General features: G+C 52.3%; 1 protein-coding gene across 3 annotated transcripts in view; it reads right to left on the bottom strand.

Annotated features, from left to right (window-relative positions):
- JADE2 (jade family PHD finger 2) overlaps positions 1 to 12,987 on the bottom strand; it is a 76,199-nt gene that overhangs the window by 60,215 nt on the left and 2,997 nt on the right. For all 3 annotated transcript variants that reach the window (XM_068409413.1, XM_068409415.1, XM_068409414.1), the window contains exons 2-3: positions 8,916 to 8,973; positions 6,337 to 6,422 (exon numbers count right to left, since the gene is read on the bottom strand). In XM_068409413.1, the coding sequence (XP_068265514.1) occupies positions 6,337 to 6,422; positions 8,916 to 8,973 (144 nt within the window). The remainder of the gene's footprint in view (positions 1 to 6,336; positions 6,423 to 8,915; positions 8,974 to 12,987) is intronic.

Raw genomic sequence — 12,987 nt, 5'->3', positions numbered from 1 at the left:
CCAGCCCTGGGAGGGGATGCAGATTTTATTTATACACATAAATGCTTGTATCCCCGAAGTTTTAGCAAGAATAAACCTTTCCAAAGCACTCCACAATGCGAAGTACTGGTCTGATCAGAGAAATGAAGCCCAAATTGGTCCGATCAGAGAAATGAAGCCCAAATTGGTCCGATCAGAGAAATGAAGCCCAAATTGGTCCGATCAGAGAAATGAAGCCCATCGTTCACAATCCAAGCGCCCACGTGCAACGCGCTCGCTATGGAGAGGGTGGGCAGGAGAGGTGGGAAGGAACCGACCACAACCCGTATCCGAAATCTCACGTTTGGATCTGCTCCCTCCTATAACCCAGCGCATCTCCCCCAGTCCTTCGCCGACGCCCTCGCATCCGCAGCAGCGATGCAGGATCTCACACAACCTCGGCTTTCTGATGCCAAGATAACACGTTTTCTTCAGGTTTTGGTCAACACACTTTTTCCCCCCGACTGCAGCCCTGCCAGCCACGTCCCACGTACCCCCCCAGCCATAACCCCCTTCCTCTGCCCACCCCACCTCCGGCTGCCTCATTTGCAGGGCTCCCTCCTCATTCCCAGCCAGCGCTATTAGCCCTTCACTCTCTCAAGCATAAAATTGTTTGTTGTAGCTCATGAGTCACAAGGATTTTTAGAGAAAGAGAAAACAACGGGAACAATGGGAGCCCTGGGAATAGTTTCGGGTTGTACAAACTGTCTCCGTATCAGCTTGAGCCGGCACCTCCGCGGGTGCAGCCCTCAGCTGCCCGGCCCCGCTCCTCTCCAGCTCCTCTACCTCTATTTCCCTGCCATTATATCACATTTTCCAGCCCTTTCCGAAAGGAGACGAGCGGCGATACTCGGCAGCAAGGCTCCTGAACGTGGCGCGTGTTTGTGAGCGGCGATATTATCTGCCCGTGGGGAAAAAAACACTTACTCTCGTGCTCATTTGGGAGCCAGCCTGCTATCTCTTCATCTAGCCTTGTTTCCTCTCGAAATGCTGAATGTTAAAGATCCAACGAACACCAAAATTTAGAATAGGAACAAGAAGCATTTTTGTCTGGCCCTTCCCAGCGTTCAGAAGACAATGGTATTAATCTGTTATCCCCACGCCGACTTGGGAAAAAGCCACCGTAGTCAAACCTTTCAACAGAGACGGGTTTTCTCCTCCTCCAGCCCAGTAAAAGCATGTCCAGTCTTGCTTGGCCATACTCATAAAAGCCCTTCTTCAAGCATGGAGAGCCCAGGGAGTAAATTTACGTTGCACTGGGCCATTATATACCTATTGCAGGGAAAAAAAACCAAGATCTAATGCACTAAAAATTACTTTTTAGAAAGGAAACGATGAGGATGTTTGTTAATAGGGTTAAATCCTTGTCAAGGGATATAAAAAGACATCTTTCAAAACATGGAAGTAATATCTAAACAAGGCAAGCAAAAAAAAATGTAAATTGTATAAATTTGTGGTTTCCCCTTCATCTCGAACCCTGCCTGCAGCTGTGGTCCCCTCGTCTCCAGAAGGTCTGGACCACAGGAGAAGGGTGATGGGGATGTCCAGGGAGCTGCCCACCACCCGCAGAGGAGAGCTGAGACCGCACAGGGCTCTCCAGCTCCGAGCAGGGATGGCTGGCGGGCTGTCAGGCAGGTGGTCTGCACAAAATAAGAGAGGTTTTTACACCCACAATATATTCTAGCAGCGCAACTCATTGCTGGGCAGCGTTTTGGATGCCAAATAGTTCAGGAGCTACTGACTAACGCACCGGCGACGGCAGGGCCTCGGCGGCAGCATCCGAGGGATGCCCAGGCTGCCGGCGGCTGGGAGCGGTGGATGGAGCCGGCGACTATCACCACGCACTAGCCTCGTTTTTAGCTTCTCTCCTTAGACACTGCCAACTGCTCCCTGTCAGGAACAGGAGAGAGGGCTCGGTGACGGCCGCTAACCAGCGAGGCTTGCGCTCGTGTCCCCAGCAGCCCTACAGCCGGGGGCAGGATTCACTCACACGCGCTAAAAGCAGCAGGGATCAGTACTCGGGGCACATCTGATTCCCCGCGGCGGGTTCTGCATCCCAGAGAGGGAGGACCCGAGCGAGCATCCCCCTCCCTCCAGCTCCCGAGGCAGGGAGCACCACCAGCATCTCCTCGCAGGGCTCCTCGGGGATGGGGACCGGCCTCCACGCTCCGTTTGAGGCCAGGTTCGGTGACAAACGAGCTCTAATGAGATTAATTAAAATGACCAGGTTGGTCAACTGCAATCACGGCAGATGCAAGAACCTGCTGGCAGCTGCCTGTGTCCAGCCTCTGCATACGGGCAAAGGGAGGGCAGGAGAGCCGTGCCCATGGAACTGGTGGCATCACACCCCGAGGTCTCTGCTGCCCAGGCACGGGGCAGGGGAGGACAACTGTCACCTCTGCAAGGCAGGCAGCCGAGACAGAGACCTGGTGCCCGGGACACGTCAGGAAAGAGCCCGGGCAGAGCCCCGTGACAGGCACAGATAAATATAATCACCCTCGCTGGCAAGGGTCCCCATCGCGGATGTTTACAAACAGCTCGGTACTTTTCCATGTTAAGAAGCTTGTTTTTCCAGATGCCTCGTGTCGGGTGGTTTTTAATGTGTATAGTTAATCCCTTCTCACAGAGTCTTTCATAACAAACATCACCCCCTGACCTGCCTAATAACTATGTAAGACTCATACTTTTTGATTTTTTTATCTCCTCCCTGGGTTGTCAGGGGGAATGCAGACGGCAGCAAAGAAACGGGGACTCAGCGTGGAGAGGGGCAGGAGAGCTCGGCCCTACCCCACGCACACAAAGCCCCCGCTCCCCCCAGCACCGTCACCCCTCGGGATGTGCCCAGACCCTCTGCACCCAGACAGCAGCTCAGCTCTTGGTAAAGCTACAAGCCTTGTGCAAACTGGAGTTTGAGTTACTGTTCAACAAGGCTTCTCCAGCCCCAAAAGGTCTGGGGCAGACTGACCAGGGAGGTTCAATGTCTGATCAATCAATGAATCAATGAGGTTGGAAGAGCCCTCTGGGATCATCGAGTCCAACCATTGCCCTGACACCACCATGGCAACTAGACCAGGGCACTAAGTGCCATGTCCAGGCTTTTCTTAAACTCCTCCAGAGATGGTGACTCCACCACCTCCCTGGGCAGCCCCTTCCAATGCCTAATGACCCTTGCTGAGAAGAAATGCTTCCTAATGTCCAACCTGAACCTCCCCTGGCCAAGCTTGAGGCTGTGTCCTCTTGTCCTATCACTAGTTGCCTGGAAGAAGAGGCCGACTCCCACTGCACTACAACCTCCCTTCAGGTAGTTGTAGACTGCACTAAGGTCACCTCTGAGCCTCCTCTTCTCCAGGCTAAACACCCCCTGCTCCCTCAGCCATTCCTTGTAAGTCAGACCCTCCAGACCCTTCACCAGCTTGGTCGCCCTCCTCCTCTGGACTCGCTCCAACACCTCAACATCTTTCTTGAAGTGCGGGGCCCAGAACTGGACACAGTATTTAAGGTGCGGCCTCACCAGTGCCGAGTACAGGAGAATTGAAGTTGGTTGTCACAGAGCCTGAAGGAGCACTAGCTGCTGAAAAGGCCACAACTGAAGAAAAATTAGTTCCTACAAAGGCTCTGGATGATACAAGCAACCTTCAAGCAAAGGATGATGCAGAGAACATTCATCGTGCTCTCCCTGTTACCCTCCCACGGTTCCCGTCCTCAACGGGATAGCAAAGAGAAAGGTAACTCAGTGTTTCACGTGAAGTAGGTCTGACAGCGGTGTGGTTTTACACTTCTCGGTACTTGCTCCAGCAGGACACGATGACGTGACGCCCATCCCGGTCTGTGCCTAAAATCCTCCAGGGCTCCTGCGAGAATCCTCCGGGACGTGCCGAACCGCACAGCCCTTCCCAGACGACGGGCGGTGGATCCAGACGGATTCATGGGTGCTCACAGTAAGAGCAGAAGTTGGGTCACTTGTGGAAACGTTTGGAAGATGCTGGTGTAGAGGAAATCCATAAGCCAGTGCTCACCAGTGTGACCTCCAAACCATTACCGTGCACCACTACAGGCCTTGGACCTGCCGCACAGGGCAATCCTATGTCCAGCCCCAGGACAGCCCACACTCTCCTCACCCCCGGTTTCAGCTGGAGCTGGATTCCAGCAGACCTGGATGCCAGCAGCCGCGGGGGAGATGCAGGAAGCAAAGCTGAGATCTGGGCCGGTCCCATCTGCTCAGGTTCCCACCATGGTTTTGTAAAAGATGGTTTGTCAGCGTGAGCATCCTGGCCAAACTCCAACTTGAGTAATTACACGTCGCCTCCTCAGATTCCCCTGGGGTTTCCGTTCAGACATGCCACCGGGGTTCACTTTCTGTCCCAACTGTTGCTAAGCTGGGCACTGTTAAGCTTTTGCTCCACTTTATTTGTTCCAGAGCTACATTTCACTGAGAACCATCCTCTGGGCATAACGGAGCATGAAGCAAGGGGATGAGCCGGCCTCCGCGGGCCCCACATCTGACGTCTCCCCAGATGCCACAGACTGAGATCCAGTTTTCACTCCAGCTGTTGTACAGCAGCAAAACTTGCATCTGGGTCTGAACATCCTTCATAAAGCACAGAGGCATTTTCACTTGGAGCCTTGGCTCTGACTTACATCCAGTGACTTCATGAGCAGCCAGGTAAACTCCTGGCTGGCTGATAAAGCTAATTCATGTTGAAGACAATGTGCCAGTGATGCAGAAAGAGAAGTCCCGACGCAGGCTCTTTTGGGGGAGGATTTTTCTGGGCAGCAGCAGGGTGGCACATGTGGCACTGACAGTGACGCACGAGTCACATCCTCGCACATCTAAGCGGGTCTAAGGCCGGGTGTCTCTGCGGGACCCCTGAAGGCACCTACACAGCTAATCTGTGCCTTTACAGACACATGGGGCACAGGGATGGGCAGTTATTTCAGAGGTGGGTAACAGTGTCCCAGCAGGAGGAGATGCCTTAAATGCTTCACTTTTTCCCTGGGGCATTCAGCTCACAGAATACCCCCCTCACCCGTTTCAACAGACACATCCATAACCAAAACATGACATTACCAGCCCTAACGCACAACTTCCCGACAGCCTTGTGACATCTGCACCCCTGGTTCTTTGCTCTCTGGAGTGTTTCCAGTCACCTCAGCTGGCAACAGCAGCTTTTCAGCCTCTCCCTCTACCCAATGCACAAACAACTCAGACTTTTTAAATCCCCATCCACTGCCAACACGTTAAGATATATCAATGTAAATCTGTCACAGCGATAAGGACTAAGTGCAGCTGTAATTCAGGCAGTGACCACAGGAAAACCTCAAAATCTCTGCTCAGCTTGACACAAAGGGAGGATGTCAGAGAGGTTTGTGCTTACCGGGCCACAGCCTCAGGAGAGGCAAAACGTGGGGGCTTGGGAAGGCATCTCCAGGCTGCGAGCAGGCATCAGCCGTGGCAGCTTCACCTGCTTCTAAACTTAGCTCTGTTTGACTCCGGACCCTGGTCCAGAGGAAAGGGCATGTGAGAACTATGTCCCTCTGGCTTTGCTCAGGCTGCTCTTGAAACGAAGGTGACCACGGTTAAACACTGCAGTTGCTACAACAGCAGCTCGTGCCTAGTATAGTTTCCATGTCTAGTGGAAATGTATCCGAGGCACGCAAGGGAAAACAGGGCACAGCATCGTCCCTTCCAGGGACACACAGCTCCTCCTGACCTCGTCCCAGACCCTGCACCACAGAGTTGGCCGGGAGGACCTGAGCAATGCCCCCCCAGGGTGGGCAGCACTGCTAGGAGTGAGGGAAAACCCTGCAGCAAGGTCAGACACGACCGGCCTTAATGCCCTTGAGCCCCATGACAGGAGGAAACCAACACAACATAATCTCCAACTCAGCTGTGCCGTCTCATTTCACGGCTCCCTGTATCTCCCACTTACTCACTGGGAGGAGCCTCCACGCCACTAAGCCACCCTCCCCTGGCATCGGTGCTCTGACCCGTGCCATTAATGAAAGGGCATCCCGGTGGGCACCCAAACCTCAGCATCTGCCCACCCCGATACTGTAGGACCTCCCAATCCCACCACACTCAACCTCTCCCCATGTGCATCAACAGGGATCCCTCCTGAGGGCCCATGCTCCTGATGGAGTGGGCACAAGGACCCCCCACCCTTCATCCAAGATGCCCACCGGGTACCTCCACCCGCTGCCTCCCAGCAGGGCTGCGGCTTCGCAGAGGACGCCCTGTCCTGGCACCCTCTGCCCACAGCCAGCCCTTATCTGGGCAAGTATGGCCCCAGGGGAAAACTCTCCTAAAAGCTCACGTACCTCAGAGGGCTTCTTCTCCTTCTGCCGTGACCAGGTGGATTTGGTATTCGGAATTTTGGAGCATCTGGAGGCAGACGTGGTGTGACCTGCAACGAGGCAACAGAGACAGGTTACCTGGAAAAGTGACTAAGTTTTGTCCGTATCTTCGTCGCCAGCCCCAATGCTGCTACTACAGCCTCCACCAACACTTTGGGGGTCAACGCTACGAGGCAGTAATACCTCGACATGGCATTATTTTTGTGCATATCCCAGGGTACTTCACCAAAATAGATGAACACCACTTTCCTGCTGCCAGAGATGATCAAACAGAGGCCTCTGAAATTTAAAAACGCTGCTGTCAAATGCAGACATCAGAAGTGAGAAACCCAAAGCCATGAGTGAGAACAGCTTCTAAGAGGGAATGAGCCAAGGCTCATTCCTGGACTCAGGAATTAAGGAGATAAGACCAACATTTTCTAACAAGGATGCTTAAAGACAAGCATCTGAACTGCTCCAGGACTTCAGACCCCATGGTCAAAAATACTGACCAAACTGGGTACTGGAATCTTTTTATAATAATGATAATGGTTGGGTCTTGTGTAGAGCAGGATCCCTTCAGATTCCACTACCTCAAAATATTTTGGTGAGGGTGCAACAAATTAGCGATCAACAGGCCTATTTAACACTGATTTTATCCTCGATGGCTGACTAGGAGGAAACAACACTGTGCACACAAGCAAATGCTAAACACGATGGAGCCAAGGACTTCAGGAGGGGCTCTGGGCTGGGAGCTGAGCTTGCACCAGGGACTGGGGTTGTCCCCAGCGTGGTACCAGCATGGTGGGAAATGCCCCTCCCTCTGCCAGCTCAGGCGGTTGAGTCCCTCGTGAGCCCAGATAAATCTCACGTGCCTATTTTTGCTTGCAGGGGGAGAGGCACTAGTTCACTTTGCACTGTTTAGTTGATAAACCCACTTTCTTGTATTTCATAAAACAAATCAGATTTGATGGCATCAGTTCCCAAAGGACAGCGTCAGGCTTGAGGTCATCAAAGTGGGCTCCACATAAATGCATTTTTTTAACCATTTCAGCACAGGTCTGCGGAGGCAAAGCCCACAGCAGCAGATCCACAGCTTATACTGAGAGACCAAGTCACTAATTTCCACCTCACCCCCTCTCCTCAGGCTACAACACGGTGCTACAACCCTGCAGCCTCAGATAAGATGCCACCACCATCCCTGCCTGGCGGAGGCATGAAAAAAGAAGGTCATCACTTTCTTTACAATTATCCTGCAGGAGAGCATTTGTCAACAGCTTAGATATCACCTGCAGCATAAATATCCAAGCCCAACAGAGATAAGGCCGCGCTGTTTAATACTGTGATTAAAGATGCCTTACCCCGAAAGGCAGCGCAGCCAGCTAGCGCGGCTCGGCTCCGTAAGCCTCTGAGCAGCTGGGGATTAGGGGACGGGAAGTTTGGAGCACGGCTTCCAAAACAAACCCCTTTCTGAGATAGAGATGTTTTATTTTACAAGAAGCGAGCGGCGCTGACAGAGCCTGAAACACTTTCCGTAGGCAGGGCTCAGCCCCCAGCCCCCCCCCCGGGCTCCAGCAGGACGGGGGTCCCCTCCGGCAGCCAAACAGCAGGTTCCCATCGGCAGCAGCAGTGCAAACCCCGCTCACGCTGACAATTTTTTTGGCTAAAGCTGTGGGAACAGCAGCCAAACCCAGCAAGATCAGCCTTTCCATAACCCCCTGTAATCTCCCCATCATCCTGTTAGGAAAAGGCCCAGAAGTGGAGTGTCTGTAGCAAAGTCCCGTTCGCTCTCGGATATCCAGCAGCCAGATCGTGTGAAGTGTGGAGAGTGAATTCCCAGCATGGCCCAGATGAAATTACTGTGACATTCGTAAGAAACCAAGAGCAACTAGTAGGAAACTCCGGAGCCCAGACAAGGGATCAGACGAGTGCCTCGAGGGCACTGTGGTATGTCTGCAGTGGGTGAAACCCCGGGGTGAGTGGGGAAGCGCCCTATTTATAGCCAAAATTCAGCACATTTGCACATGTTTATCGTTGAGCACGTGCTTCTGTGCTTTCCTGAATGGGGATGAAGTGAGGTAGATGTTGAAAAGCAAGTGCAGGCTTGCAAGCTGTGCTGGCTTGAGCCTTATCCCTTTTCCCACATCACTCTTCAGCTCGCAAGAAGGGAACAAGGCGGCTCCGGTTTTACCCTGGCTCCAGTAAAAACTTCCCTTTCCCCCAGTACAACCGAGTCAAGAGCTAACTGGTCTCAGGCTGCAGCTCACAGGAAAGGACAACTTGCCTACAAAGGGCGTTTGCTTCGTTAGCAGATCTGCAATCAGCAGCTCTCCCTCACACGAGGGAGACACTCTCACCAGTTCGGCGGAGCCGCAGCGTTTACACTGACAGCAGCTTCTCGCTGCACCCCGGACAAACCCAGCCCAGCACACAATTCATCGTGTGGAGACTTCCCAGTAAACGCAGCTTCCTCCACATTTTGCAAAGTAATTATTCAAGTGTTTTCCCCGCTGGAGGTGAATCACTTAGTTATCTCGTTCAAAGCCTTGAATTAAAGGTCTTACTGTCAGTGGTGTCTGAGTTATCACTGCTGATCGAGTACTTGCGTCGTTTTTCTTCCATCTGTAACAAAAGAAATTGAAAATTAGACTTAATGCCCAGGAAACTCATCTCAGCACCAAATCACTGTTATCTCTGCGCATCTGCACACCGCGTTATCCCAGCACCAGCCAGTACTTACCCTCACAACAGACAGCTACCCAGGGCTTAAAAAAATAGGAAGAAAACCCCCCTCGTAGGGCTTTTTAAAAACTTTAAGGGTATCAGTGTTTCTCTACCAGCCTTCCCCGCTCCGAGGAGGTGCAGTGAGTGCACTTTGATCACTCAGCTTTGCGTGGCAACGTGCCCACGCAGGATTCGCAACCAAAGGGCTCTCCATCTGCAAGAGCATCGCCACCCAAGGATGCCCCACCATGGACCACGGCGCTGCTGGAGGGGACAAAAGATGTCCCATGAACCACCTGTCTGAGCTGCAAAGTTGAGAAGCACAGAGATAGATAAGAATGGAAACTATGTGCACTCTCAGTATGTCTGCGGGGGAAGTCCGAGCATCAGGGAGCTGAAGAGGACCCCTGTGCACCAGGGGACCGGGGTTTTACCCTCTGACTCATCTTCCCACTCAGGCAGTATCTACTTCTTTGAAGGCTTCTGGTGTATCTGTCACCCAGGCAGCCAAGCCTGAAGCAGCTTCCCATCACCCAGAGCCGCTCTGCCCGCGCTGGCACAGCCGTGCAGCCCCTCACCAGCACCACCAGCACCGCAGCTCCCGCGGGGCTGAGCAGGCGGCTTCTGCATGGCTGCTGGGACTTCGCCATCCTCTCGGAGACAAAACCACCACGGCATCGATTACAACGATAGGAGACCTGTTTCAATCTCGGCTGCTGATTTGCTTTGTGACTTGGAACAAGCCACAGAACCTCTTGAAATCAGCAGGTTCTCCTGAACTCGCCCCTCAGGAACCAAGTCCTCGGAGCTGAAAGTCAAGTACCTGTACCAGTAGGTGCTTTTAAAAAAGAAAGAAAAAAAAGATACTTTAACTTTTGAAGACCCCAGTTTACCAATGTGGCTGATCAATGTGGCCCCAATATAGGGCTTGGGGAGTTCTGGATGGAAAGGGCCACCCATGGACCAAACAACCACCCAACAGGCTAAAATACACCCACAGGAAACAACGTTAATCTCATGGAAATGTCCCTAGCACTTTCTGAGATATTTTGTAAGAATATAAGGGTGTTAACATGGCATATACACTACTGCTCCTGCAAATGGTAAGTGGGAATGATAATAAGACACTGGGTTTGTGTGGTTCGGTCGCATCAGGTACCAGCAGCACACAGACTGGATAGCAGGCTAGAGCACACCCATTTCCCCCTGAACCACAGGAAAGGTTCCACATAAGCATATAAATCCCTCGCAATGCCTGTATTTTACAATATAAGTGCTATGTTTTATCACACCATTATAAGGGATAACGCTACAAAGCATCATAAACATTTTAACTATCAGTGTTGTGGTAAGGCATCGCCCTGTCAAAACATGATTAAAAATGTTCCTCGAGAATATGGCAATATCAATACTCATCCCCAGTGATTCAAGGGGAAATAGATGTTATTACACCAGCCTTGTTCCAAGTAGCCATTAGATTTTGCTTGGGGGAAACGATACCGAAGACAGCTCTAACTGCACTTTACTTACTTTTAGTGGAAATTCTACCTGAACCTTTTAAACTGGTTCCTACTGGTCTGAAGAGGCAAACAGGCTTTCGGAGCACAAAGCTGGAGCGGTGCTTTTATTGATTCTGGAGTTCCTGGGCACAGAGACTAAATAAGCCAAAGTCAATGGGGAAAAGAAACTTCAGAGCTGAAGCCAAGGGATGCTACTGAGAGCCAGTGGGATTTCCAGTGCTTCCCATCTTTGCCTTTACAGCAAGACAGAGCCACTGACATCCCTCTCCTTCAAAGGGAGGGAAAAGGTGATTAATGCACAGCACAGGCGTCAGGATACTGGGACTGGTTTTGGCTCTGATATGTACGTCAGAAGATGCACTGATCATCCCTTTAATTGAACTTGGTCCCTACATCCTGCTTCAGTCCTACTCCGACCCACACAACACACTTTTACACGCTCACTATGTAACAGTATGAATTTATATTCACGTACAGAAGTGGTTCACGTGGCAGGTAGAACAGTGGCCTTACTTCAGCAACTCATTTTGCCACTGATTGGCAGGATCCAAGAGAGCATCCTCTGAACCAAACTGCGTTAAATTGCTCTGAATGAAATTCTGGCTTGAGCAAAGGACAGACAAGGCAACCCCCGCTGGGGCAGGGGATGGCACACAACGGCCCACAAGGTCCTGCATGCCTGAAGGAAGGAAAATTTGGGGCTCAACCAGATCTTTGCCAGTTAACTTCCAGGCAGTGCTAAGAAGATGCTGTTTGCTGAGGGACTCCTTGAGCAGCCAAACAGTAGTAAACCGCGTGGTACTTAACAGAGGAATTTACTGTAGGAGAAGGGTAATTGGGCCATTTCCCCATCTGGAGCACAGGGCTATAAAGGCTGATGGTGGCTGGGCGAGCTATGGGCCCCCCGACACCCCTCTGGCACCCACTGCCCACATCCCTCCCGCTCCCAGGGCCCCCACAAGCGAGCTCCCAGGAGCAGTTCAGTCGGTGTACTATAAGCAACATGAAGTCTCCACAAAAGACAGTTTCTGCTCCAAAAATGAATCTTTTGTTTACATTTAAAGCTAATTTCACCTTTAACTGACCCATTCCCCGCATGGCATCATTATTAGAGTCATAAACAAATACCAAAAAAATTTGTAATACTTTGAAAAGGTCACTGTTAGGTCAAAACTTGGCCCAAAATCTGGCTTTTACAGAGCCAGAAACCAAGAGAAAGGTTTCTATGTATGCTCGCTTAAAAAACTCAAACAGAAACAGATGTGGGTTTCTTTTATAAACAAATGAACATCCCCCTGAAGTGTCTGCAACTCAAATCCACAGGCATAGCCCTGCGCTAACGCCTGGAAACCCCAAAACGGAATTGCTTGCAAACTAACACATGTTCAGCATTGCCTTTGTTCAAGCTGAGAAAGGCAGCTAAAAGCTGAGAAAGGCAGATAAATGCAAACCCAAGGAAGATGATGGCCCTCCATCAGCCTAAACAAATGTAAATCACCAGGGCCTGGGAGAAAAAAACCTCAGGATTGGTGGTAAAATTGAGATGCTGGCCTCAGGCTGCCCGGTCCAGCCGCGCAGCAGGGGAGGGTTGAAGAGGAGCTTTTGGAGATGCAATTTTGCCCAGCCCATGGCAGAAGTGGAGGCAGCGGTACCCTCCAGCACACAGGGATGCGTGTGCCCAGCTCTGAGGTCCTGTCCCACCCGGACCCTCCTGGCACACCAAACCAAAACCCCTCATCCAGCCTTTCAGCCAACAAACAGCTGCTTCCACCCAGCTCCTGGCCCTCTGCGAACCCCTCCAGCATCCCTGTGCTCCGGGGAACCCGCTGATGTTTCCCAGCTCCCTGCAAACATCAGGTCCACGTGGGATGCGGAGCTCCTAGGGGCATCACGGCACCATGTGCAGGGGCTGTTTGCAAGAATGAACCATTCTGGATTGTAGCAAGATTCATACGAGCCTGCGCACCCAGGGAACAGGCACAGAAACCTGCAGAAGTTGCAGTAAAAAGAAGAAAAAGTCTTTTATTCATCCCCTCCCCGGCCACGCGTGAAGGGATGCGCCGCGCTCGGTCCCCCCGCGCCGTCACCGCTGACGCTGGGCCACTGCCTCAGCACGGGCTCAGTTCTGGGCTCTGTTTGTGAGCTGCAATGAGACTGCAGAAAAACCACTTCCCTGTTTGCTCCTCCAGCCCAGAAATAAGAACATAAACAGAACATAGTGCCCCCAGCGGCACGCACACCGCTCCGGCCAGCCGGGACCCCCTCCCGGGGACACCCCGCTCCCACGGGACCCCTGCTCCCATGGGACACCCCAACCCCCAGGGACCCCTGCTCCTGGGGACACCCCCGGCTCCAGGCGACCTCCGGCTCCCAGGGACCCCCCCCCCCGCTC

This window comes from Nyctibius grandis, chromosome 10, assembly GCF_013368605.1.
Source record: "Nyctibius grandis isolate bNycGra1 chromosome 10, bNycGra1.pri, whole genome shotgun sequence".
In the NCBI taxonomy this organism is placed as follows: domain Eukaryota; kingdom Metazoa; phylum Chordata; class Aves; order Nyctibiiformes; family Nyctibiidae; genus Nyctibius; species Nyctibius grandis.
The sequence above is the reverse complement of the archived record's forward strand: the minus strand, read 5'-3'. Positions and strand labels throughout refer to the sequence as shown.